This window comes from Apostichopus japonicus, chromosome 12 (assembly GCF_037975245.1).
Source record: "Apostichopus japonicus isolate 1M-3 chromosome 12, ASM3797524v1, whole genome shotgun sequence".
Classification (NCBI taxonomy): Eukaryota; Metazoa; Echinodermata; class Holothuroidea; order Aspidochirotida; family Stichopodidae; genus Apostichopus; species Apostichopus japonicus.
The window spans coordinates 20,123,441-20,151,364 of NC_092572.1; the positions used below are offsets into that span (position 1 = coordinate 20,123,441).

A 27,924-nucleotide genomic window follows, 5' to 3' on the forward strand; every position below is an offset into this window, starting at 1 on the left:
GGTCTGATCAGGTTTGCCATCTTATCAGATCTGGTTTATTCTAATCTGGTATAAGTGTGGGTGTTGGCAGCATGTATATATAAAGCTCCTTTGAATCCCTATATCTATGCAACGATTTTGGATAATATTCCCGGTTATGTTATTGAGCCTTCCCTTTCCATGAGTTTCCAGAGAAGATGGTGAGGCTGCCGTCAGTATGTGATAGCTGCACTATACCATTCATAGTGCTCGAGTCCATGGACCACTCAATCCACCACATTCACAAATTGGCTGAAGACTTACTCTGGTAAAAGGCAACGCGGCAACCGTTTTTTGATTTAAGCTCGGGTTTTGCTGTACTATCGAACTTGTTTTGTCTTAAATGTTACTAAGAAACACGGTGTGGTGTATATCAAGGTATATCTTATTGTATGGGTTGTTCTCTGCACGGCCAAGTCTTAACCAGTCATTTATAATATTCAATTCACTGAGATCGGTGCTTGGTTGCAAAACGCCTGCTTGGCTGTTATTTATTCATGGAGTTAGTAACCGTGTAATTAATACTGAAACAAAAACAGCAGCATAAAAACATTTTTTTTTAAATTTTCTTTAGCAGTCATATGATCGTTCATTTCCGCATCAAACCTTCCCTTTGAAGTTATATAAAATACATCGGTCTACTTTATCTAATTATCCCAATTTTTGGTATACCGTAGTAGACAACATTATCAAAACAAGAAGGCAGTTTATTCCTTGCGTGTATCTTATATAACTTTCTTTTTTACTATTGTGCACACTTTGGTGTGTGGGTATGACAAGTTACCAATGACCAGGGGTTAAGTTGTAAAGTCATGTGAGGAGGCATTAGCCTCATACAAGACTTTAAACCTTCAATTTTTTTAAACCTTCAACTTTTTCAATATTAAGAATTAGGGTATGTAGAAACAATTTTTGTGAAATCTATTTTTGTCGAAGAATATATCCAAGTCTAGCATATTAATGTAAGGTGCCGGTGCCTTCCAATTATAAGGTCCCCGGTTCTAGTCACTCCCAGATTAGTGTATGTCGTCCAGTTACAGAGTTGCTGACAATTGACAATTCATAATCATGGACGTTAAATATGAATGTAAGAGACTGACTTCGGGCGGCATGCGACTCTGATAAGCCAATGAGGCTTCTTCGCGAGTTCCTGCTTACAGGAGGATCTAAAATACATATACATAGGCCTACATTAATGTAACCTGGGTAATTATTCACTTGATGTATATATATCATGGTCAAATACAGTCACAATGGGTGTTGGTGGAAGGGGACCAGGGGGTGGACTGCATGTTGATTGGTTTTCCTGCCCAGGCTCTATCTTGGGCGACTTTTCTTTCGACAAAAAAGAAAGACATTCTCATTAATTATGATTATAAGCCCAAAGTATTGGTTATATTATACGTGCATGTCAACGGTCTGGAAACTATGGAGCGCCATATACCTAGAATAAAAGTCGCGAGAAGTTTTTCCGTGTTGGTATTACGGGATTGCGGGATTTCCTCAGACGTCGCAAAGTTTATAAACATGATTTTTAGAGCTTTCCGATGGAGATTGATTAATAACATTATATGTTTTACACCAAATATTCTATATTTCAAGTTGAGCTCTTATCATTCTGAGCATCGATTCTAAGGGGTGGAGTCTGGTACGCCGTGCCTGTGCCGTGGCGGCCTAAGACAATTTGTAGACTTCAGCTGGTATATTGATCTCAGTAACCGAAATACCAAAGTCTACATCGAAAGAAACAGACATTTCATATCTATATAATTATATGTGATGATACATAAAGCGATAAAATAACAATGATAGTTTATCTTCCACGTGTCTATAGTATTGTCACCTAAAACCTTACGTACTTTATAATTACTAACGTCGCACCTGCGGTATCTAGTGTTCAGATGGTTGAGTTTTGGCAATGTGACCACCAATTTCCTTATCACGTATACACTGTTGGTATATTGTTTACATTACGGGTCACAGATATAATCTATTTCCAGTAATCGTCATGTTATGGTGTATAGTTTGTATACGTGTATCGGGAAATCACCGGCCCAGTGTATATTGCGTAATGATGTTGCAATAAATTTTGCAATCGATATATGATCGATAAATGATCGATATACACACACTCACATATATATATATATATATATATATATATATATATATATATATGTGTGTGTGTGTGTGTGTGTCTATTGTGTAAATAGCGTATATTGCGTGATGATGCGGCAATAAATTTTACAATCGATTTATGATAGATATATGATCGATATAAACACACACACACACGCATATATATATATATATATATGTATATATATATATAAATATATAAATATAAATATATATATATATATATATATATATATATATATATATATATATAAATAAATATATTTATGAATATAAGTCTAGAGTTCAAAATCCAATATTTTAAATGTCGTAAAGCTTGCACAAGCGCTTGATATAAGCGTGAGTAATCTCATTTAAATTGTCTCAAGTATACAGTCGCTTGTTTGACTTACGAGCGACGACTTCCTCAAGTATGGACTCTTGTCTAACCCAAATGTATGACTTTCTAAATGTTGTTTATATTAATTTTCTTATTTCGCCGAAGAGAATAAGTAGTATCGTACCGTGATTTCATAACATATCTCTGACATGCTCAGACCAGTATATAATATGAGCAATCTCCTCGTCTGATCTGTTTGCATATTTTTTTTATATTCCAACTAAATTCTAGGCTTTCCTCTCTCCACCTCTCGCTCTCTCTCTCTCTTTATTGTATGTTTTTTTTTCTTTGGTGGGGGGGGGGGGCTCCTATATATTTTTTTATTTTCAAAATATTATTTCAGAAAATCCGCGTTGTCCTTTCCTACCTCAAATGCTGCTTTTTATCGAAACAGTCGCGGCTATAGCATATTTATTATTCAGTATATCACGAATCTTACATGCAGATATACTTACTCACTGCTAACTGGATATATAAGAACGGAAAGTGTTGTGAAGGTGTTGCAACATGTTAAGTGCCTGACTAAGATCGATAGGTTTCTTCAGATTGTATAGTAACTTGGAATTCCGGGAATAGAAGCAATGACGCGTCTTTATGACATGATGATTGCAAAATATTACAATACACTTGGCCGCTTTGTATAGTGGAGTGACGTACATAACATAAAAATATTTATTTTCTCAAAATAGCCAGTTGGGAAAGTTTCCAAATTGTATTATACCTCTCTAAACTGTCCTCAGTCCCAAATCATGCTTCACAGCACTCGTTTCGACAGTATGAACAGTTCATAACTTTTATCTGATAGAAACAGGATATTCATACTGCTGATACTGACAATACAAGCATTGGCGTCGCCGACGGGTGGCTTGGGGGGGGGGGACACATGTCCTTCCAAAACAATCGGGCCCCAGGTCCCCCCCCCCCCCAGATGCGAATTGTAGTGTTAAAAAAATACTCAAACAAATATTTTTTTACAAAGGACGAAACGTGTCATGTTCATCAGTAAAACTTCTTTCCACCGACCATCACAATAACCAGTTGTTTTCTCACTATAAAGGTCACAGAGGCCCCGTCGTGAACCGCTAGTGCTTAAACTTCGCTACTACCCTTCATGAATTTAAATTTGAATTTCAACACTCTTTTTTAAAATCATTAACAAAGCAAAACGGTTAATTTTCATATTTTTTAAAACTATTTTAATCCGCCTCAATTAAAAACATAAATATCGGACAGACTAATCTCGAAAATTCTTGAACACAAAGTTACTTCAAGTTGCAATATATATGCACCAGATTGCATCTAAGGACCCCTTAATTAATCAAAAATTTCTCAAAAGGGGAGGGTGACACCCTCTCACCTTAGACTACTCCCCAGGACGGCATTCACAAATACAAATTGTGCCCCCTTATTAAGTGCTGTGCCCTCCTTGTGCCCCCAAGATCGAAATGTCTGGGGCCGCAACTGGACACAAGTGCTTTAAAGCGGAGACATGACAGTAAGAAATAAAAAAATTAATTGTTCCAGCTGAGTGGCTCGAGATACTGAAAACTATGGCACGCCATTCCAGGTGATGACTCTATCGATGTCATCATATAAACGCAATAATAATAATAATAAACATGAAATACATCGTTCAATATAGAAGAAAGCAGAAAACTGAAATACAAAAATGATCAAGGTTAGAACACAGCGTATGACCTACTGAAGACAATATTCGAAATGGTCCAGCGATTCGCATAGTTTGTATTTAACGGCGCATGCATGGCAGTGTCAAACACGCTATGCAATATTGGTATACAAATCTCCGTGGAACAATAAAACAATGACATGCAACACGTGATCTATATCCCGAGACAAATGTCTGACCATGGGAGGCCGATACTTCGATGGTACGACCTTTTTGTCATAGTTGATTATAATACGCAGCGTCATTGGCAATGCATGGCACGGTTCTGATCACAATGATATTGCAAGGGATTGAGTCATGGGATCGGTATATATACTTACAGTTAGCTCAAGCACGTTGAAGATATCGTTGTATTATATTTAGTGTCTGATAAGAATTGCGAAAGAGTGTCAATCCAAAGAGTGTCACGCCGGTCTGGTGTATGTGTTATACTAAGTATAGTATGGTATAGGTCTGTATGTAGTGGAATTCAAGTTATCTCGGTATACTTATACTTTTTGTTATTCCAATAATAAAAATAATAATAATATTAATAATATTAATAATCATAATAATAATAATAGTCATATAAATCATAGTAATAATCATAATAATAATAACCAGCAGTTCCTTTTTAAGAAGCTTAAAGCGATCACAAATGTGGAAGTAACAACGCAAGGGCTTATGTATTACAACTTACACGTCGGGTGGCTTCCAGTTCAACATTTTAACTCAAATTTGGAATCTTTTCAATTGAGAAAGTCATTTCAGATTGCGGGAAAACCGTAGATTGCTCTTGGATGAAAAACCCACCTAATTATAACCCGGCCGGTTATCGAACCCGGAACCTCCCGATTGCTCATTGCTTCAAATGCCACCGCCTTTATCCACTCGGCCACAGCACCGGTATATATGTTTATACAGATTTAGCATTGCTGTGGTGAAAAATAAGTAAGAAGTTGTCTTAGTTTGTAAAAATTGTAATTCTATTTTGAGTAATACTCGGTACATAGATTTTGTCATATTGCAAACAAAACACAAAATTTGTTTAACAAGAAAGTGTAGGCCTATACCGGTTTTGAGTTGTTGCTATACTGTGCATGGCACCTGTTTTCACCCATACGAAATTCTTGCATCAGGAGAGGGTATTTTTTGGTTTCCATATCCAGGCGTCATCAAAACAACACAATTACAAGGTTTTTGACAACAATTTCGAAACCTTTGTTTAATTGGTTATTAATATAACTATGGAAGCGTTAAAGTGCCATTCAAATCTTAAGATCTTTTCTTAAATATTAGTAGCAATTTTCAGCAAAATGATTAATTGTTCAGATAATATACTTACAATTTGCAACAAAAATGACAAATTTTACCACCGAGGAATTCATTATTGGGATATGTTAACGTTTAAATGCCGTAAAAATTGTGAAGATCTTACTGTAAAAATAGTAGCAATTTTAAACCAAATTGATAGATAAATTGAATTAATTAAAAGATTAATTGTTCAGTTAAATTATGTTAACAATTTACAGCAAATTGACAGATTCCTTTACTACAATATTTGTGCGGTATTCAACATGTTGCCTCAAAATGATTAGCGCAAGAATTGCAAAGGAAGACCTTAACATATTGATGGTACCTTAATGTTTCCGTACATAACAGGCCACTAAAATCGTTGGAGCAGAACATGTCTGGCAAAAAAAAAATGATTAGTTTGCTGTAACCAGGGGCTTCCATTGTAACTTGGGCAATATATGGTGACTCTGCCATGCGGGATATTTTGTGTGCGTTGATGCAATCAAGCCTTGCAAATAACATATAAGGCGATGTTCACTCATATTCCTTTTTAAGGTCATTGGTGGACCAGGCTATACGCGCCCTGGTTTACATGACCACACCGACAAAAACTAGAACATTGAAGACGAAGCAACGACTTTATTTTACTCATTGGCTTTTATTTGTTTCCTTGTTAGTGATATAATGTCCCTAACGCCCCTCCCACGCCCTCTGTACATGTCATGTGATTAACGTTGTTCAAGTGCTGGCGAAACTGACAAAGTAGAATTAAGCACTGTACACTTTTTACATCATTGTAATAATAAAAATGTGCCCTTACGTCGGTTATGTGACTAGAACCCTCATAATGAAAAATAAACAAAATTAGTGTAATTCAAAAGTACCGTACTCTGTTGTTGAGAAAAATAAAATGTATAGTTGAATATTGCCCATTTATTGTAAAAGAAAATCAAATATTGGAATTTGCGGTATACTATTTGTACAGTGGATCCACATTTTCTTCGGAAAGTGTTTTGAAGTGTATATGTGGTTTATCTCCTCAAGTCTCAAAGTCACTGTTCCATTGCCTCTCAAAAACTTATTTTTACATCGCAATACTAGGATGAAACTGGATTGTTTCGTTAGAAACACAACAAATGTTTAGATTTTACATTACAGATTATTCTTTATCACATTTTCCCCGAACCCCTAATTAACTTGTAGCTACGTTTAACTCCCGCCCCCACAATTCCTCTTGTCAGGTCTGAACATGTACCATCATTTAGCTGCAACAATCAAGTTGCAGTCTGAGTAATTCGAAAATGACGAAACTGATTTTATGCCAACATTTCTTTCCTCTTTCCAACATTTATAATACGTACAATATCACTCACTTTACCAATGATCAATTTAAACTGTTTCTTTCTTTGGAGAATACACACTGGAAGCCTAGTACTTATTATATAAAACCAAATAATCTTTGTACTCGACTCACAACCAAAATTGATTCGCAACAAAACAATATTATTGCTAATTCCGAAACTTGGAAGAAATCCAGATATGAATCGTTTCCATGCAACAATTTCCTCGAAGGGGATTTGGGAATTTCCTAATGCTCCTTTAATTCAGCTACACTGGGCAGGCTCGTTTATTATGCTAATTAGGGGAAGTCATAGATTCTAAAGTGCTGGGTTCGGCTAGTCAAATATCGCCTATGTACTGCATCCCACGTACGTACTGGCTGCGTACGTGTACACTATTCTCGTTGTGTAACACCATCTGCCTACCTGGCGTGTCAACTATTTTCTAAAAAGAACCACAGGAATACTAACGATAAAAAGGTGTACAGCGAGCTTAACGTTTGAAAGATTTAAACATAGAAATTCTTTCTTTATTTTGCAAGCAGAAATATATGTGTTTTGACGTATCTGAGTACTCCGGAGGCGGTATTTTATGTTGCTGACTTGCTTTCTTGGATGGAAAGCCCCTACTTGTGTGGCGCGCCATTAGGGGAAGTACCTTTTTGTGTCGCAGCGTTACTGTACGGTGAATAGAGCTACGTTTTAAGGGATTTCATTCCAAGCCTTTCAAATCCGCAATGTGTTAATGTTGAGATAAATGTGCCATACTTTTGCAATGGAGGCGTGTTCAACATATAATGACGTTCACTTTTGCTTAAAACTGGTTTCAGAGGGGGATTTATTTTGGAGTTCTTTACACGTTTTTTCTCCTGTTTCTCATAATCCTATGGCTTTATTAGGGGAATTGTTACATTGTGAGTTACATTAGGCTATAGGGCCTAGTTTGAAACTAAAAATATCCCCATTTAATCATATCTTAGTGTTTGGTTGCAAATATATAAACTTCAGAATTTCCATGTGATATTATTTCTCGATGGTGCCAGTACTTGGAAAGTGACAAAAGTAATTTGTTGTTCTTTATTGAATTATTCTATCGAAAAGAAAGAAGAAAGAATGGAAGAAAATTCACAAGAGGTGACATCCACTCCGTTGGATTTGAGCAAAAAGCCGTGCACAGATACCAGTGCCAACAAACAAAGATCGCCTGATCTAAAGGAAAAAATGCTACAATACCAAAAAGAGTTAGCAGCCTCAGCCTTGGATCTTAGGAAACCAGTAGCAACACCTGTTTCATTTCACAGAGCTATCCCCGTTACGACCTCTGTGCCCTCAAAGACATCACACAAAGCACTAGTTGGTCCAGAAACCAAGTACATTCCGGCACACGGAATTGAGAGGAAAGACGAAATCAGCCATAGAAATGTGCAAGCAGAAACAACCAAAATCGGGAACAACCAAGCTCACGGTTCTGTGGTGAAAGTCGTTACAGTACAGCCTGGGTATTCAACAAATTTTGATGCAAAGGAACAGAGAGTTGTTGTGACGGCACCTGCCGAAACGACCTCAAAGTTACACCCAGAGGAAATCCCGAGTATTGCCAGGCTCAGCCCTAGCACACTCACGTACCAACAACAGTCAGTGATGAGGAACATGCCGGAGATCGATTCGGTGGAGCCACCGCGTCAGTTGATCCAAGGCGGTCTCCCGACTGTCATAGTGGCCAATTCTTCAGGGTACGTTCAGATACCGACAGAAAGTGCACAATTGGTGGCCAGAACTCCAGGCCAACAAATTTCCATTGGCAATATCTCTAACGTCAGTGGTCACGGAAATGTAGTGGTGATTCCCGTGTCAGAACTGAAGAAGATACAGAGCTTACAAGCAGGGAGGGCCGCGGCAAGGGATGAGGACGAACCCTCAGTTACTAAGAGTAAAGCGGCGGAGGGAAAAAGGAGAGTCCACTTGGCGCCGCATTTTCAACCGTATCCGAATCAAAGACCCACGGTGACAACCGTCCACCGTTCTCTATCCATCCCGAGTCACACAATACAAGCAATGTCACTCAGTCCTAGGATACCCACCTCAGCGTCAGATGGTTCCATCAGTCCTGGGGTACTGGTGAGGACAACTCAAGCCGGCCATCCTGCTAGTGTCATCCAGAGGTGGTCGCCCGATGGCGCCACGGTCAGCACCAGCAGCACGTCCGATTCATCTATGTCGCTGACGTACTCCGTCTTAGGAAAACCCAAGGTAGCCACAGCACCAACGACTGAGGGTAGGGATCGTCAGGACAGTGCTTTGCCGGTGTCCAAACAAGAAGGTATACATACTGGTTTTGTATTAGACCTGTATTTTGAACTGCATGCTTGTGGGATTGTAGAAAACCATAGAAATTTTGTTGCTGACTAGAGTGGGGTGTAGGGTTCAGTAGGGGGTTCAGCCCTGGGCCCTGGGCTCAGTTTATTTTTAGGGGTCCTGAGAAGTTATGGGATACAGAATGTAATGTTTTCCCATATAATGCATACTGTACTTAGGGAAAATGAAGATTTCCAATCTTGTGGGGACCTGGCAACATAATTTCCCCGTGGGGGGGGGGGGGTTAGTTGGCTTACAATGCCCCATCTGTTGTTAACTCTATTTACTCACTGTGTATGTAGCATTTCATTTGACAGAATTACTGCCAAGGCTTTGAAAATGATTACAAATATTTTTACCCTGGGGCTCCAGTGGTTGCCTACAGTATATATAAACTTGTACTTAGGGCAGCGGTTCACAGTCTTTTAGGCCCACCACCCAGGATGTTCCATGAGAACTGAGCCATGACCCACCCACCACCCACTCACATGACCCACCCACCAGAGCCCCACTCTTTAGGATAACATGAATAGAGAATGGAAGCTACTGTATGGTAATGATGGCGAGGAAACAGACTGGATCTCCTTCGGCAAGCCCCGAAAACTAAAGATCAATATTGCTTCCGACCCACCGATATCATTGTAAAATCTGAATATTCAAATTAAGTCATCATTCTAAAACCAATATGTAAGTAAATTTTTTTGGTTAACAATTTCTGCCTTTGTTGGCCATACCCCACCCCATCCTCACCCCCACCCCCAGAATAAATTATATTACGTGTTGCTTCAAAGCCAAGATGGCAAATTCACAAATTTATGAGAAAATGGTTGATCTACCTTCCAGTGACATCTTCTACAAAGACATCTGCCACCCAGGAAGTTGTAACCATGCCGACAGGAGTTGCCGGCCCAGATCCAGAGTCATCGGAAGGGGGGCTACCCATAAACCCCTTTTATCCATTGTCCGTGGCGGTCGACTGTCACCGGGCTACAGCTCAAGACACAGATGGAGATACGTAAGTACAGTTTGTACAGTTTTTACACAGGAAATGCTGAGACTGATGTACCACTAAGCACAGTATGGTGTATAGCGTTATAGGTGGTTGTCTGTTACCACGGTATTGTACCTCATCATTAGCAACCTATCCATGAAATATGACGTCTGGTTGGTTTCTTCTTTCCATCGATTGAAGTATAAATTTAGCTGTAGCACATGGCAGGGGCGCACTGTGTATATGCTATTGGTGGCTGCTTTAATTCCCCCTGCCCCCCCACCTTTCCTACCAGAATAAAATCGGGGTGGGGGGGGTCATTCCTCACCAACACCTCTATTCGGCAAACAGAATATAACAATAATCCTAGTGTTCAAACTTGCATAAATATCTGCAAATAATAATCTGAACAGTCATAAATTTTTCAACATTAAAGCATTAATTGTTTCAAAAATATACATGATCTTTCATGTTTACAAGCAATAATGTAGCTGCTATTCAAATTTCAGGAGTTTTGTATGTAAAAGTTTTGATTTTATTATTATTATGAGTTGATAATGATAATATAATTGAATAATTGAGATGCAGTAATTATGAATGCATTCGGCACCTATAACAACTCGACCAATGGGGGCACAGCAGTCGTTACCATCGGTTACAGATGATATAGTTAAGGGCACTGCAAGTGCGAGGGGCAATAAATGCAAAGTGCCATCTTTGCCGATGATTAAATTCAAACCTTGATTTCAGTTCTGTTCACAGGTAGCTTAATGGAAAGACTGTATTCCAAGTTTGCAACTACAGCATATCAGCAGCAAATTAACATAAAATTAGTTCTTTATGCAAAGCTATGAATATTTATGAACATCAATAATGATTGTTCATTTAATATTCAATGCATAAAGATCAGCAGTATTCCAAGGTGAATGACCTGCAACATCTCATAACAACAACAAAAAAGTCCCAATTAGGAAACCTGATCAGCAAACAAAAGTATCACAATTTGAAGAGCCATTTTAAGCAGAACTTGACAAGACAGTTCAACGCCTCGCAGCCGGCAAGGGGAAGTTTCCCTTTCTGCCATGGTTTACATACATGCAGTTCATTGTGTGACCTTGGTTTCCAAACCGTGAAAGCAAAAGCTTATCAGGTGTACCGTTGTACTTAATACTGCTCTAATCAAGGTTGACCCTGTTGTTCCACAGTACACCTTTCATGTACCTCTGCATGTCAGAAAGCTTCGTTCATATCTCATCAGTTACGACGTTCAATTATGAACAGAGCCTGTGTCGTCAACACCCCACGATATTTTTTTTGTTGAGATTTGTATCAATACTGCTTCCTGCTGGTGGTCAAGTATGAATAACATTGTGTGATCAACGCACACAACAGCATGGTCAAAGGAAAAAATCATTTTCATGTACAGTACTTGTCCTGTCATTCTGATGGACTTTCTTACCCAGCTTTCCAGAAGGGGATTCCCAAAAAAAGTTTTTTCTTTGAACTATGGGCTGTGTGTAAATAAATCTGCTACTGTCATACTAACTTATCAAGTAATAAATGTTTGAGGAATTAATGTAGCTTTTATACCAAGGATGTGCCCAGGATTTCCTGAGTGCTGGCTATACTGATCGGCGTCCTGGGGGAGGGGTCTAAGGGGGTATCCCCCTACCCTTTGAGAAATTTTTCGATTTTTGAAGGTGCTCAGATGCCAAATGCTGGCACTTGTGTAGCTTTTTAAGCACATACACTAGTTTTGCTAACAACTGACATTTTTTCTTTTTTTTAGTGAAATATATTACGTACCTGGTAAAAGTTATTAGTTTGTTTCAAAGAGATTTTACAAGGGACCGATTGAGAGCCGCAAGTAATGTTTCTCCCCCTCGTAACATGCATTATTAGTCTGTATGATTTTGGCATAGGCTCTAGAGGCCCAATTTATGTTGAAAATATTGTTAGGAATGTTGGGATTTTAGATGAAAATAGTGCTGGCGGGATTCACGATTTTTAAGACAGTGCTGGGCGGTAGTTTTTAGTGCTGGTCGCCGGGCGGGCCGCTCAGCGTGGGCACATCCCTGTATACATAAGAAGGAGTTCAAGTTGCAGTTCATAAAAGTATATATTTCTATACATATGCATATAAATATACATTTGAAATTGTGATGAGTTGGAAAATCCAGTGAAAAAACTTCCAGCCTCCAGCAGGATTTGAACCTGGGCTTTCAGCTTTATATGTGTACAGGCTACACCAACTAGGCTATGGAAGCTGATTAAAGTAAAACGTATATTGGTAGAGGTTAAGTTTGGCCATCCCTCTTGTATATATATATACTGTGTACTTTATGAATGGTACCAAGGCAGGCGTGTATCCAGGAATTTGCCAAAGGGGGGGGGGGGGGAAATGTAGTCAAACTATCAGAGCCGTAGATAAGGCATTGCAAACTATCTAAGCCTAGCACCACCATGGTTGGTGCGAAGCGTACCAGAAAATTTTGGCTGAAAATGCCTCCCAGATCGCTGAAAAATGGAAATGGCACTTCCCAGGCCTTGTAAGTTGCATCTTAGCATTTTCTCTTTGAAATTACTAGCGATATCATAAAAACATTAAAAAAATATATGCTCAAGGGGGGGGCGGCTGCCCCCTTCGCCCCCCCTTGGCTACGCGCCTGCACCAAGGCTGGACAGTACAGAACTAGTTGACCAGTAGAACACAATTGAGTGTTGGAATCGCTAGGTCACTGGTTCAGGTCATGTTCTACCTTAAACATGTTGCTTGCTTTCACAGTACAGGCTAATTCTCAAATAATGTGATGATTGATAATTATTGAAAGTTTGGAGGGGTAGAAGGGGGTTAATAGGGCACAGCTTTGCTATAAAGTATTCTGCTAAGAATTGGTTCAATGTGCCAAGTAATTCAAACACTGTCTTTTATTCTCTCTCTTTTTTGCCTTTTTTTGTATTCATTGTAAAATCCTGTGAGTTTTGCAAGGCACTGTACAGTGTGAAAATACAATTACTAGGAAAAGGTCAAATTGTCTTGATTTTCAATGATGACAATGGTTATATAGCTCCAGATACATCCAGTAAAACATGTTAGGGGGTTTCCCCATCGCAAAAACCTGTTTTGACCCTTTGTCTGTTGGTATTGTCCGGATTAGTTGCTTTCTCACTGGGAAGTTCATTAGATCTTACCAATGATGAGGCATACATCATTGCTGAAAGAATGCAATCGACACGGAGACCAACATAAAATGCTTTGTAATTATGCAGTAAAATGAGTAAATATATATTAATAAATCATTTTCTATAGTTAGCAGCACCTGCCCCTAGTTTAAAAGAACTCACAAACTGTGCATCATCATCGTATGTGGATTGGATAAAGATTTTACCTTTCATGAACAATTTTCCCAAACTGCTACAAATTTTTTTTTCCTTTTTTCCATAATTTGGAAGATTTATCAAAAATTACATAATTTCTTCACACACACACATATAAGGCTTGATCAAGTCTAAATATGACATCATCGCACCACATTTCGGTCAAATCTTTTTCTATGTGCCTTAAAATGTTTGTTACCATGTTTAGTTTTCTTTAATTGAGATGGGGTTTTGCAAATGCTGAAAAATTGTAAAAATATTGAAGCACTATACATGAAATCAAGATGGCATTGGTTTCTCAGACCTTGAAAAATATGTAAAGGAAACATCAATGAGAAAGTCATGACTTTTAAAGTAGGAATATCTCCCAGGTGGAACAAGATAAATATTGCTGTTTGCTGGATTGTCGTATAAGCTAGTTAACGATGAAGGCTGGGTTTGAGCTGGCCTGTTTGGTTCCTTGCTGGAAGCAAAGGAACTTATGTAGTCAGGTTGGCGAGTGTGAGTGTGCGTGTGTGTGTGCGTCTGCCATAACTCAACAAAAGAAGTGATGGATATGTGTCATACTTGCTGTGTACAGTGGATGTATTACAGTGAGAAGGACGGTGTGCCATATTGTTTTTGGTGCACCTTATGAGAATTCTTAAGGTCATGGGGTCAAAAGTAAAAATCTTTACATTGCAATAACTCTGCAACCTTAGGTTGGATTGTAGACAAACTTGGTATACAGTTGTTGGCTAATAACAGGTACATGTAGGCCTAAATTCTTTTGGGACCATCTTGGTCAGACTGTAAAATTCCGGGTCTATTTTTGTGCTGGGTTGGCCCAAATTTGTTTTCCACCTTAAGTGCATTTTTGGACACGTTCTTTGGGCTCAAATTTGTGGGGCCCAAATTCTCACAGTTTTCCCCCTTCTCGCCTCCCTCCTCCCCGTCTCACTTCTCTTCTCCCCTCCCTCCTCCCCTTCTCCCCTTCTCCCCTTCTCCTCCCCTCCCTTCTCCCCTCCCTCCTCCCACTTCTCCCATCCCTCCTCTCCCTGGTTTTGTTATAAATCAAGCAACTGTATAACAAGGGAGCTATATCCATAACAACTGTCCGTGTAACTATCTGAATATTCAGTAGTATACTGGTTGCTTCATTGTGTCTGGTATCAGGTGTTGATGCTTGATTGAATTTGTGGCATTTAGAACCACCGAGTCCTTTCCTGCATGGTTACAGTACAGTACATCTACATAAGGCACTCCCATGCTAGTGTAAACTGTATTAGGCTAACAAGTGCAGGACCAACAGGAAGTAAAAAAGTATAATTGGTTTTACAGGAATCTCTGTATTTCAGTAACAGGGAAAGACCCGATCCATAGACCACTTTTTTGTACAAAAGATTTGTCTGTTTGTATATCCAAGCGCAATGATCATGCCATAGAATGCCAAAGGTTGTGTGAAGTTATTACAAAAGCCCCATTAGCAATGTTGCTGATCTAAAGAATCCTTCTTTTGACACTGTTGTACAGCAAATAATTACACAGTCATTCAAAGTACCTCTTTTGCCAAGCTTGTAGATTCTTTACAGAGATCTTATTTGCAGAGAATTGAAAAAATTGGAACAGACTCGCCCTGTCTTTGTGAAAAATAATCAGGGACACAAGCGTTTCGACCTCGATACAGAATATTCGAAAGACAATACGTAGCCTTGGTGACAATTTTCACTGCAGTCCACAGTGCAAGTCAAGCAACTAAATGACGGTGGAATGTGTCCTTTTAAAAAAATTCTCAGTCTGCTGTTTGCACATTGGGACATTGACAGAGACACACGGGCGTAGCCCAGCATATATATATCGCCTCATATGTCCAAACTTTATTGAATGGATAGGTCAGTACGCCGGCCCGCCAAGCGTCCGATCAATGTTTCCATCTCAATGTTTCCATCTCAAAATTACAAAGAACAGATCGACACCATGCTTTGGTTTGAATTTTTGAACTTTTATGGGTCCAAAAAAAGTTAAAACATGACAAAATTGTGATTATTTATGTACTATGTGATATATTGAGAACCATTAAAAAATCTCTCTAGAGTTAGGTATCGATTAGTTTGTGCTTATAATGGAACGCCTGTTGATGAGGCTTTAAGTAGTGATACATGCTGTTCTGATGTTTTCATTATAACAGCTTTTGTTGTCACACAATATAAAAGTGCAAGGGAAACCTTGCAAGTCAACCATAATTTGTACGATCCAGTTGAAGTTGTTTTCATTTAGACATGACTTTACAACAGCTCTTGTTGGGATAAAGCTGGCCTAGTAAAATGTAACCAGTGTTGTAATACAGTAGGTGGAGGTGAACTTTAACGAGGTGGCAATAACTGTCTTTATGTTGAAAAACTTTGTAGAGCTGAAATGATAGAAAGTGTTCATACTGAGGTAATAAACTTGGGTTAATTTGGTGGTAGAATATATGGGAATAATAGTTGTTCAAAATGCGGTCTCCTCCTCTCCCCGGTCCCCTTTCCTTACCTTCCTCTTTACCCTCCCCCCTCCCATACATTCCTCTCTACTGCCCCATACCCTTCTTGTCTATCCCCCTCAATCCCTCCCTCCCTTTCTCCATAAGTTAAATTGTTTCTCAAAGACACCATCATCCATGGGTATGCTTGCCTTGTATCTGCTGCTGGTCGTGGTGTTCAGATGGTAAGTACAGCAAGCCCACCACACACTCCAGTTAAAGGACATGCAGATGGTCTGCCTATAATTGTGTTTGATTTACTAATCAGATTGTATGCTTACTGTTTCTTGGCAGTGTGATAGGGTAATTCCCAAGCTATGAGTGCAAAGGTTGGCTTTTGTGCACCGGAGGTGCCCTGTTTGTACAGCAAACACAGTTTACTATCTGTAGATTGCCGTTCACCAGGGATTTATCCGTCTTATGCGATACACACCCTACTCTACCAATGTTACAGTAATCAGCACACATGGTGCTCCATAAACATCAAACTTTGTACACTGTATATGTAATATGTATCATTGTAAACATCAATACGAGACAGTAGTAATTACAAATATTCATGTAAATATTGCAACAGCTATCTAGGCAGGTGTTTTCCATACCTCTCTATGTGGAAATTTCCCCCTTGTTTTGGGGATATATCGGCCCACCTAGCCTACGCTAGTAAATCATCAGACGTTGATCAGCTGCTGTGTATTAAAAGAATCACACATTAGGTTAGGCACGAAGATAACAACCGGTGCAGCAAAACTGTCACGATAGCCCATTGACCAGCAAGAAAGCATCGGTTTCTTTTTCTTTAAAGGAAGTTAAGGCTTGAAATGTTGTACGAGACCTTAAGATCCATGCTCTCTGCCATCTCTCTTGGGATAAATTTAGAATTACCGTGACCTTGTTTCCTCCATCCCACTTTCCTCCCCTCCCACTCGTTTCATTAAGATCCTTCTAAAAAATAAATATACAATTTAGAAATTACAAAAACATTGCTAAGATTAGTTATCTGAAAGATAATTTTGGTACTGTATATATATTTATCCCTTTCAGACATAAAAATATCCCTATATAGTAATCAGTACTAGATATCGGGTAAATCATAAAACAGTATATATACTGTGTATATATACTGTGTATATATATATATATATATATATATATACTGTGTATATATATATATATATATATTTATATATATATATATATAAATATATATATATATATATATATATATATATATAATGTATATATCTATATATATATATATATATATATATATATAAATACACAGTATATATGTATATACCGTACAGTATATATGTGTGTACTGTTTCCTGGTTCGTTTCTAATGATGGACACCTTTCCTGGTACTCTCTCTTTCTCTCGAAGAGTTTGTTTTCGAAGCAAAATTTGTTTCCACTTCCTCTTTCTCATCCCAAAATATTATAAATCACTTCTGGACAAAAACAAAGTCACAATTCCTTAATCTCTAGTTCCATTATCTCGACTCAACACCTATTAGTCTCTATCGCCACAGCCAAGACCGTTAACTATCGTACCTGGAAAGCAGAATCTATTTTGATAACTTTGGGTAAATCCCACCTTTTGCAATCTGTGTCATAGTGCTGCCATACATGTATGTACAAATTGGGAGGGGAATATGTTTAAGTTCGATAATTTATTCAAATCGCTTTGACAGTCGAGGTCAAATGTCAACGGTACAATCAAGAATCAAGGAAATGTTTGAAAATCATTCCCTTCTTTGTCCATCTTTCTTCTTCTTCTTTTGAAACTGTGAACTTTTTGAATTAAATTTTAGTCTAAATGGTTTGATGCGCTTCAATGGCCATGCTTGGCTACCAAGTGTTGAGAATCAAAACGTAACCGCTAATTAATTCCTTGCAGGGTACTTTACCTAGAGTAAACGAAACAGATCCCAATAAATAAATGAAAACTGTCGTTCGTTGTTTACCGGACAATACTTTACGCTACTACCACTTCAAACCTCACTTCTCAAATGATGTGAGCACCTTCAGTTACTCTCGATGAGGCATCAAGAGGTATTTTCATTTCTAATTTGGTCGTCGTTTGTTCTTTGTCTCTCCAGACCTCTACACATAGCCATCGTACAGGAACAGACGGACCTGGCCTACATCCAGAGACTTATTCATTTGGTGAAGATGAGTGGGAAGAGTCTAGATATCTTCAACTATATGCAACAGGTATGGGTGTGCTTTTAGACCCCCACCCCCCTCCCACCCCACCCCTACCTCACTCACTCACCCACCACATGCTGGGTTTTTATGTCTTCTTAACAACCCAATACATCACATACATGTATTTTAATGCCTTCCTCGTGTTAGTAGTTAAGCTGATGGTGCATACATATAGATATCTAAAATTGCACAAATTATTCCTAAAATAAGTGGTTAAAAAAAGAAGACTTTTATGAAGAAACATGACCGATTACCCCGCAAGGCTATAAAGCTCCGATATGGAAATTTCTTTTGAAATTCTAAAACAGTTTAAAAATTTCTCAGCTCCGATATGGAAATTTCTTTTGAAATTCTAAAACAGTTTAAAAATTTCTCAGCTCCGATATGGCAGTTTCTTTTGAAATTCTAAAACAGTTTAAAAATTTCTCTTGAACAGCAGTGGTATCCGTTTTGTGGTTAATTTTGACCCCCTATTTTGTGAACAAAGGATGTTGCAACAATCTATCTACATACAGTATGAATGTGTTGTTTTGGTTTTTTGTTTGGCTTCGTCATACCTGATATAAAAAGCTCGTTGTGGGCAAAATCTGAGCTACAGTATAAAGAATTGCATCCTGTTTGCTGCAAACGCTGAAGGCCTTTTGACACTGTTTTGGCTCAATCCTGTTTTTTTTCTTTTGTGGTTTTTAATTATTTAAAAAAAAAATAATTCTGTTTATAGTCTACTGTAGTACTTATTGAACAGTGGTAAAGCCTACCATCAGAAATGTATGGGTACTTAATGCTTTCCATATTGTACTGTTTAAGCAACATGCATTTAGAAACATTCATGAATCTTAAATGAGATGCATTGACGATTAATGGATTTACTCAGTCATTAAGCCTTGAAATGTTTATGAAACTAAATTGTTAATAATGTATCTCATATCTCCATTGCAAAATGATCTGCCAAATTGAAAGATTGCTATACAGAGTGCAAAGATGCAATTATAACAGTTTTTTGTTGGCAGGGACAATATTATAAGAGGCAAATGTCAGACCCTGGGGGGAGACAGGTAAGTATCGTCACTCCTAAATTGAAAATTTGGAGATTTTGTAGTTAAATGAACCAAAGAGTGACAAGAGAAGTCAGGATTTTTAAGTTTCATCTTCTTCACTGTGTTTCTCATTTCCTCTACTAGACCCCGCTGCACCTGGCTGCTATAACCAATAACATTGAAGTGATCCGTATAATGCTGGAGTCTGGAGCTAACCCCAACGAGGCAGATCGCAACGGTCAAACCACGATCCACCACGCCTGTTATAACCGCAATTCACCTTGCATGTCGGTCATCTTCAAGTATTCCACGTTTAAAATTGACCTGGAGAAGAAGAACTTTAACGGTAAGATTGACTTCAAGAGCGAATGACCTCAGGCATGTCTCGAATTTGGTCTTTATACCTCTAAGAGAGAGTATTTTGCACTAGAAAATCAGCTGAAAGGTTGGTGAACCCACAGTGGTAGAAAGGTATCAAGGAACCTACAATAGAGGGCTAATCCCTTATTTGAAAGATGAATTGTTAAAAGGTGTTCACTCTTTAACAGGCAGTTACATACTTATTGCCAAAAGAAGAGGGGGGAGGGGGGGGATGTTTGCTAACCACTGTTTGAGTTTGATTGAAATCCTCTCTGGGATAAAGTCAATGTGAACAGATAATGGCCTCCTATTCCCTTCAAAACAGACTCTCTTTCAGTGACTCTCTTTTTTAAAGTGCACATGGTTTTTTGGCTATAATACAGTACCAGTATTGAACCCACTTATCACAGCCTGCATCATTGTACACCTTAGTTCTCCATCCATGAAACCATACATGTTTACTGTGTAGAAGATGTCTGCACACTAGATTTTGAAAGCAAAGGCACAACTATCATCATGCAATGTTGATATAGGGGGTTGTCACTTGTTTGCGTTGTCCAAGAACTGCGTAAACAGTCCCACAAATCCCCCCTGTTTGTTCGAGCTCAAGGTGTATCATTTCTGGCTTACAGTGTGAAATGACCAAAAGTTCATCTTCAATCTTAAAAATGTATTATAATGTCAAAATCTGACTGGGAAATGTTAGATGATGGAAACGAGCTAAGACGTTTATGGCTGAGAACGGGATTGGAATGGACCAGTGACCTCTGGGTCCTCTGGGCTAGTAACCTAAGCTGGTTCAAATCCTGTTCTAGACATCAATTTCTTAGCTCTTATTTTTTCCATAGCTGAAAATTATTGCAAACATGTGCCCATATTAATAATGTTGACAGATTAGTAGCGTTTATTTGAAACGAACGTAAATTTTTAAGCTTGGAAGAGGAGAATGAGGGGGATGGGAAAGGGGTGGAACCCTGTGATTACGATGTGTAAATTACCGTGGCATTTTCTGACTTGTTTTCTATTGTTTTCTATAGGACACTCGGCTCTTCATGTAGCCGTTGACAAAAGAGATAAAGTCCTGGTTCGTATGCTGTTGGAAAATGGAGCAAACGTTAATGCTATGGTAGGTACTCGTAACTTACTTAAGTCTCAAACTTATATAGATAGACAGACAGACAGATTTCACATGTCCTACCATTTATTTGAGGCAAGAAAAAAATGAGAAAAAAAGCTAATACTTTTCTTATGAGTCTTCATATTAACAGAAAAATAAAAAAATACAGTAGTTCTTTATTCCAGGGGCCGCTGTTATTAAACTTTGTTATTTCTACTAAATTTTCCCTTTTGTCACCTCTGGCTTGCCGGTGTAGTCCCTAATGAAACAATGAGTGCCCTTGTGGTAAATAACAAGTCACAGTTTGTATAGGGTTAGGTTAGCATACAATGGGATATATACACCAAAAGAGGACTATACGATATACATTCCAAAGGTTCATTGTTCTTTATCAAAGAGTTTTCACAGATGGTTGCTACTAGAAAAGACAAAAAAAAAAAAATGCATCGTCGACTATCAGAATAGGAACTTCAGTTGTGGTAGCTGGAATTGCCTTAACTTTGCATTCGTATACTTTCTTCTGTATACATGTGTACAAATAATGAGGCTTATTAATTAACTATATATATAGTGATTAGTGAGTTTTGTAGCCTACAATGCTTGAACAGGCAATACATTGCCGATTCTGTTCCACGAACATTATTTTCCTCCCGGCTCTTCACAACGTCAACACCCAGTTCGAAAGTGACTCACTTTTCGTAACCGTTTACATATGTTCATATGCCATGATGTAATTTGTAAATGAGATTCAGGTGCAAAAGTTTGTCATGGTTGCTTAATTAAAACTTTGGTGTCCTTGGAATCTTCTTTATGGCAAACAGCATCTTAGATGAGAAGAAAAGCTTCATAGAGTCCAAGACTGGAATTTGCAATTTTGACAATAGCTTCAGTGAAATACAGATTTGAATTGCTAACCAGCTACTTTCATGCTTGACCAAATCAATATATATTGCACTTTGGTGGTAGTTTTCTACTTTAAATGTAGTCTTTAATAAAAAATAATGTATGTTCAAAATCATCAGAATTTCAAGGGATTTTAAGGGAAGTTTGCTTGAAACAATGTGGAATTTCTTCTTAAGGTTCTTCACAGAAATAACTTGATTGTTGAACATAGCTGCTTTGATAACCGAAGCTATATCTTAGCCTTATATTCACAACCTGGATCTTTCTCAACAACATCAAGGCTAATTCTTATTGTCCAACATGAACTTTATTCGTCTCAGACCACAAGACGAAACCTATAAACATCAGCCTTCATAAATGTACATTTGGGTAGCCTAGTAAGGCCTAGCTTAATATTCATACAAACATTTGGTCCGCAAGTTGTTATTGCCATGGAGTGATAAAGCTTGATATCATCTGATTGTGCCAACTGGGGCGAACAAGAATGACTAGATATTATTCATACCAAAAATACAATAGTTCCGTGGGTGAAAATTTGGCCTGGCCAGACCGGGGAATTATCAATTATATAACGTAATATGACAGGGAAAGTTATCTTATCTTCTCAACAGGACAGCCGAAATGGATGGACGCCACTTTTCATCGCGGTGGCCAATCAGGACATCGGAATGCTTGGTATCCTGGTGGAGTTCAGGGCAAAGGTCAACGCACAGTCGTACTCTGGTAACTCGGCCCTCCACATCGCCACGGGGCGAGGGTACACGGACGTAGTCAAAGTCCTGGTACAGTACGGAGCGGATCTCAGCCTCAAGAATTCTCACTGGGAGACACCGGTCAATGTGGCCAATGCCAATGCCAATGAGGTATAGTCCATGAGATATATGTCAGTAAATATGAGACTAAACTGTGCAAAGGATCAGAGGGGGGGTTTAAGGGGGCAGATGCAACCCCAGGGGTCCAGAGTAAATTAAGGGGGGCATGGGAAGGTATGGAGGGTCCTGGGACATTATGGGATAAAGAATCAGGTATTTTCAGGACAAGTGCAGAATGGGGGCCCAGTTGACATCTTTGTCCCCGTGGCTGGACTTGGCTCTCAATGTCTCTGCTAATCTTGGTCTGTAGTATGAAGATTACATGCAGTCCAATATATCTGACCTTCGACTAATTATTTCAGACATTTCCTCTTTCGATGTGTGTGATTAGGTTCATGAGTTTCTTAGGACATTGCAATCAAACCAAACCTGTATTCAAATGGGCCCTTCTAAGTTACGTCAAGGGGTACTATCGATGGCTTTTTCCCGCAGATCTGGCCATCTCCCCACACAACAAGGGCTTTGTCGCCCCAGCTTCGTTTGCAATCATAACTGATCTGTCGTTAGTATTGTTTATGTAAGTCTACCTAATTGTATATGCAACCATTTTTGCTGTCCTGTTTAAAGTTCCTCTTCTTTAATTGTTTTCCCTGTTCTTCACAGATGGGCCAGTTGCTTCGAAGGATCTGTAGGGGAAGTCCCACTGCAACATTAATGACACCTACCCCCATGGGAGCTGAGAAGGTACAGTTACCGACGCTCCAGCCTACCTACCCGGCCTCGTATAGTCCTCCCCCTCCCATCCAGTCCTTAGCCAAGCCATCTCTGTCTTCCAGCCACGAGGATGTCCGAAATGCTCTCAGTAACAAAATCCATCGCAAGCTCTCGCGGGACAGCCTGGCGCCCTCGTCGCCCGTCTCAGGCAGAGACAGTCCAAACTTCCGGAAGAAAGTCAAGACGACCAAAGTGGTGAAAGTGGCGGTGGATGGCGACAGCTTCCCTCTGGGTAAACTCACCCCGATTTCAGACGGCCGCAAAATATCGGTCATAACTAAATCCAAGAGCGCCACCGGGGAGGGAGAACAGCGGCTCCAGTCTTCCGATTCCGGCATCGGCTCGTGGAGGACGGACTCCGACCCAGCGTTGAAAGCCGAGTTGGAGAAGATCATCGAAGTGAAAATGGACACTTCTGCCAGGATAGCCGAATCCGTAGTCCGAATGACAGAGGAGGACGACGACGATGGCGACTGTGCGATGGATTCGCTGAAGGACGAAAAAACCATGGAATTTACCATCCAGAGCAGTTATCAGACTGTTTCGGAGGGATCAAAGGTGAAGGTGGAGAAAGTCACATCTTTGCCCGTAATGTCTGTCAGTAAAGGATCTTGGGAGAACAGGGAGAGCATGGAAGTGGACGTAGAGTCCACAGATTCAAACGGGCCCAACATTAGCGGCCCGATAAAGACAGAGCGGAACTCCGGCGGAAAGGCAGCAGCAGCAGATAGCTCACCTTTTAGGTACATCATGTTCGGGCCCCAATCCGGGGCGGGGTCTGTTTCGACCTCGGCAAGAGAAAAACCGGAGGTCAAGAAAGAGGACCCTGCAGTCAGTAGTAACAGCGGCTTTGATGTCACAGCGGTACCCGTGTACAGAAAAGCAATGCAAAATGGACAACAGATGTCAAAGACCAAGGAGAAAATTCTTGCGGAGAGTGCAGCATCGTCCTCGTCCCCCATGTCAGGGAGGGTCGCATCATCGGGTGGCCTGAGTGGTACGAAGAGACCAAACTCTCAGGATTCCGAAGACGACGAAGATAAGTTGGTTATCGTGGAGATGCGGACCAAACCTCTCAAGAAGACCATGTCCTCGAGCTGTCCTACCAGTCCCTCAATTAGTTTCAGATCTTCAGGAAATGAACAGAGGTTGACGCCGTCTCCAAAACGAGCCTTGGAAACGTAGCTGTTGACTGAGGAGAGGGGTTCTGGGAAAAAACATTTGGCTTAAAGTGGTAACGGTTGACTTTTGTGATGGCTTGTCGATTGGAAAATTTATTTTTCTTTCCAGACTGGATTTGAATCCTCTCCGTGCAGGAACAACCTCACAGACTTATATAAAACGTCAGTGGAGGAGAAAGGGCATTTTTCATTGTTCATATAAGATAGAAACTAATGATTTAATTCATAGAGAGCAAGGTATAGGGAATGGCCACACATGATTTTAGTAGAGGAGAAAAAGGGTTGACATATGTAAAAGCTAGACTGTGAAAGGGATATTAGACCAGTTGAAACAGCACAAATTCATCCAGAACAGTCCAAGCCATTCACATCATGGTTTTGTACGTTTCACACACCGTCACACAAATTATAGGTATTCCTGTTATCGTAACGTAATCCCTTCCAGGGCTGATCAGTAGCTTAGTATCACATTTTATAGCTCATCGAAGTATTGGTTTCCACACAAATGGGTTCTGTTTCTGTCTCAAAGGATAAGCTACTTGAAATAGAAGACAAAAGATAAAATAAAACACCAGTACCAATTGACTGGCTTTTGTGTACAAAGTATAATTCAATAAGCTATTGAGATGTATAAGTTTTAGCCCAATTTGTGCACTTAAATGGCTCTTGTATGAGCTTCATACAAAATTTCATTGAAGGTTAGGCATAGTAATAAATAGATCTGTTAAAGATACAAACACTGCATAGGATTCATGTGGTTATGTTTAAAACACAATATATATGCTTAGATATATATCTGTTATCTATACATATGTTTATGCAAGCACCCATATGTAGAAATCTAAGAAAAAGTGTCATGGATGGGTGATAGTATAGGCTAGGATTGTCAATCTAGGAAGAGAATTTTTCATGCCAAGCATTCGGTTATTTTGTCACCTGAGTAACGATGTAGACGATTGAAGTGATCCATACAAATTAGTTGTTAAAATGTGAATTTCAGTGTCTGTAGACGACGGACTCATCGGCCTTTATGAGAAAAGAACAGATGAATAAAAAACAAGAGTATAGTCGTATACTTCTTTGATCAGGATCATTATTGAAAGTAAAAGGTTCTACAAAATATGCTTGTAATTGTGCTTTACTCTTATTTACTGTTATAACTTTGTGTGTGTGTGTGTGTGTTCTTGTTCTTTGTTCCTGTAGAGTAGCCATGTTGCATTTTCTTTCTTCCAAAAATTGAAATATCACTATAATTATGTTTAGAATAAGCTTCTTTCTTTTTTTCTCTTTTTTCCCCCCTATTGAATATGTCGGCGCACATTGTAAAGAGTATTTGTTTGGCTACACAATGTAAAGCATGCAACAGAGCCTTTAACGTAACATTTAGAGTGGACTGGGGCTATGCTAGTTACAACATGCTACAGTGTAGTTAATGTAACATTGAGAGTGTACTGGGGCTATGCTAGTTACAACATGTTGCAGTGTAGTTAATGTAACATTTAGAATGGATTGGGGCTATGCTAGTTACAACTTGTTGCAGTGTAGTTAATGTAACATTGAGAGTGGATTGGGGCTATGCTAGTTACAACATGCTACAGTGTAGTTAATTTAACATTGAGAGTGGATCGGGGATATGCTATGGTGATATGTTTGAGTTTGGGAATATGCTATGTAAAACTTGCAACAGTGTTGTTAACGTAATATTGAGAGTATGTTTGGCTATGCTAATTAAAACATGCAATAGGGTCGTTAACGTATTAAATGTTGAAATTGTATTCGTGCTGCGTCATGTATGACTTGGAAAAGTGCCCTTATTTATCAACTTCATTATCTTATTACCAAATGTTCATTTTTATAGATAAAGTTCAATCTTTTTAAGCAAAATATATGCTCACACAGAAGCTTAATTCTTCCATTAACCATGGTACCCAAACTGATGTTTTATTTAAAGGTTGAAACTCACATTGAGTCTCTAGTATTGCAAAGACTGCGGTTATCGTTTCTCATTACCAATTTGTTTAAATTTGTTTGGACTTTATTTGTTTCCCAGAGTATATGCTTTACATGTAGGAGGCAATTCCTCACATTTTAATTTTGCCAGCCCAGAATGTTTGCTTTTTCTTATTTGGAAATGATAGTGTGAGAGCCTGTTTTATCTGAAGTATAGCTACTGCTGTTTGTGGCGATATAAGTAACTATATCAAGTTTAAGATTAAAGACTATTTATACAGAAATGAGCATATTAGAACTGTGCATGGATTCTTTAATGTCATATCATTAGTAGGATTGATGTGGACATGTATATCCTACGTACATGGTGCCCGGATTCCCCTACCAACCTGATGGAACTTAAATTAAGCCCAGTTATATTAAACAAATGAGAAACGCCTCCGTCCCTCCCTCACCCCCTCCCTACCCCTTCTCTTCGACCGAAAACAGTCGTGCCACTGAGCATAAATGGAAATTTTCATGAGGGCAACATTCAGGGAGGTGGGAGCCATGTTGTATTAGTGTGCAAGTAGCAAGAGTATAAATGTAGTTTATCAAATTAATATTAAAATCAATATTCAAGTATTTAACTCGCATATTTATTGGCATAGTACCAATATGCAAGATGTCTTGTGGAACAGGGTTATGAAGTTTTGATGGAAAACAAGACATTGCCGTTACCTTAAGAAATTTCGAAAAGTGTAATTCTAGTGAAAGAATCTTCAAATGTGATATCAGAACATCTTCTGATTATTACATGGAAATGTTTGTGATCATATGTATTTCATATGCAGAGGTGGAGAGGATTTTTTTGTTGTTGTAATTTTGTAAATATCTTTACCTGAATTGAAAGTTTGATTAGTCAATTGGTATACTGGTTTTTTTTGTGTTAAATGGGTGATGTATACAGACAAGTTTAGATAATTAATTCAGAAAAAAACCTAAAGTTGTTAAACAATGTAACTATGTATTGTACATATTTTTGGTAGTTAATATATCAAGAATTTTGAAATATCTGAGTTTTGTAAATTTTTTGGCATATTTTCCATACACTTAGGAATGGAGTAGAATAAAGCCATCTCTGTTGCGGCCTCAGAGACCTTCGGGTCACCATATATCAGGGATTACCCGAGATTTGGGTCCTCTTTTTCCAAACCCATGTGAGAGATGCTGTTGGATATGCAGTTTAGGTGATGAGAACGCCCAAATGTTCATGTAGTTCTGACAAGATAATGATACATGAATGGAAATAGTTTCTATTTGTTACTTCCAATATGTTCAAAGAGAGGCAACTTGCTAATAGTAACAGTCCTTCAACCATTCTAATCTTAACATTGTGATTCAGCTTCAAATCTGGTACAATTTCCATGTAAGAATCCTTCACAGCAGTGGTGTGTGCAAAGGGTGGGATGGAGGAAGGCTATGGATTCGAAAAATTCAAAAGTATTTATTAACACGGAGTGTTAGCTCAGTGGTTAA

At 38.8% G+C, this 27,924-nt stretch overlaps 1 protein-coding gene across 1 annotated transcript; it reads left to right on the top strand.

Moving 5' to 3' along the window:
* Positions 1–7,169: 7,169 nt before the first annotated feature.
* On the top strand, positions 7,170–27,457 carry LOC139977073 (uncharacterized). The gene is made up of 7 exons (XM_071986093.1): positions 7,170–9,158; positions 10,037–10,208; positions 18,164–18,278; positions 19,454–19,655; positions 20,707–20,795; positions 22,301–22,552; positions 23,165–27,457. Exons 1-7 carry the CDS (start codon positions 7,952–7,954, stop codon positions 24,458–24,460), a joined length of 3,333 nt encoding a protein of 1,110 aa, XP_071842194.1. The 5' UTR covers positions 7,170–7,951; the 3' UTR covers positions 24,461–27,457.
* Positions 27,458–27,924: the final 467 nt, after the last annotated feature.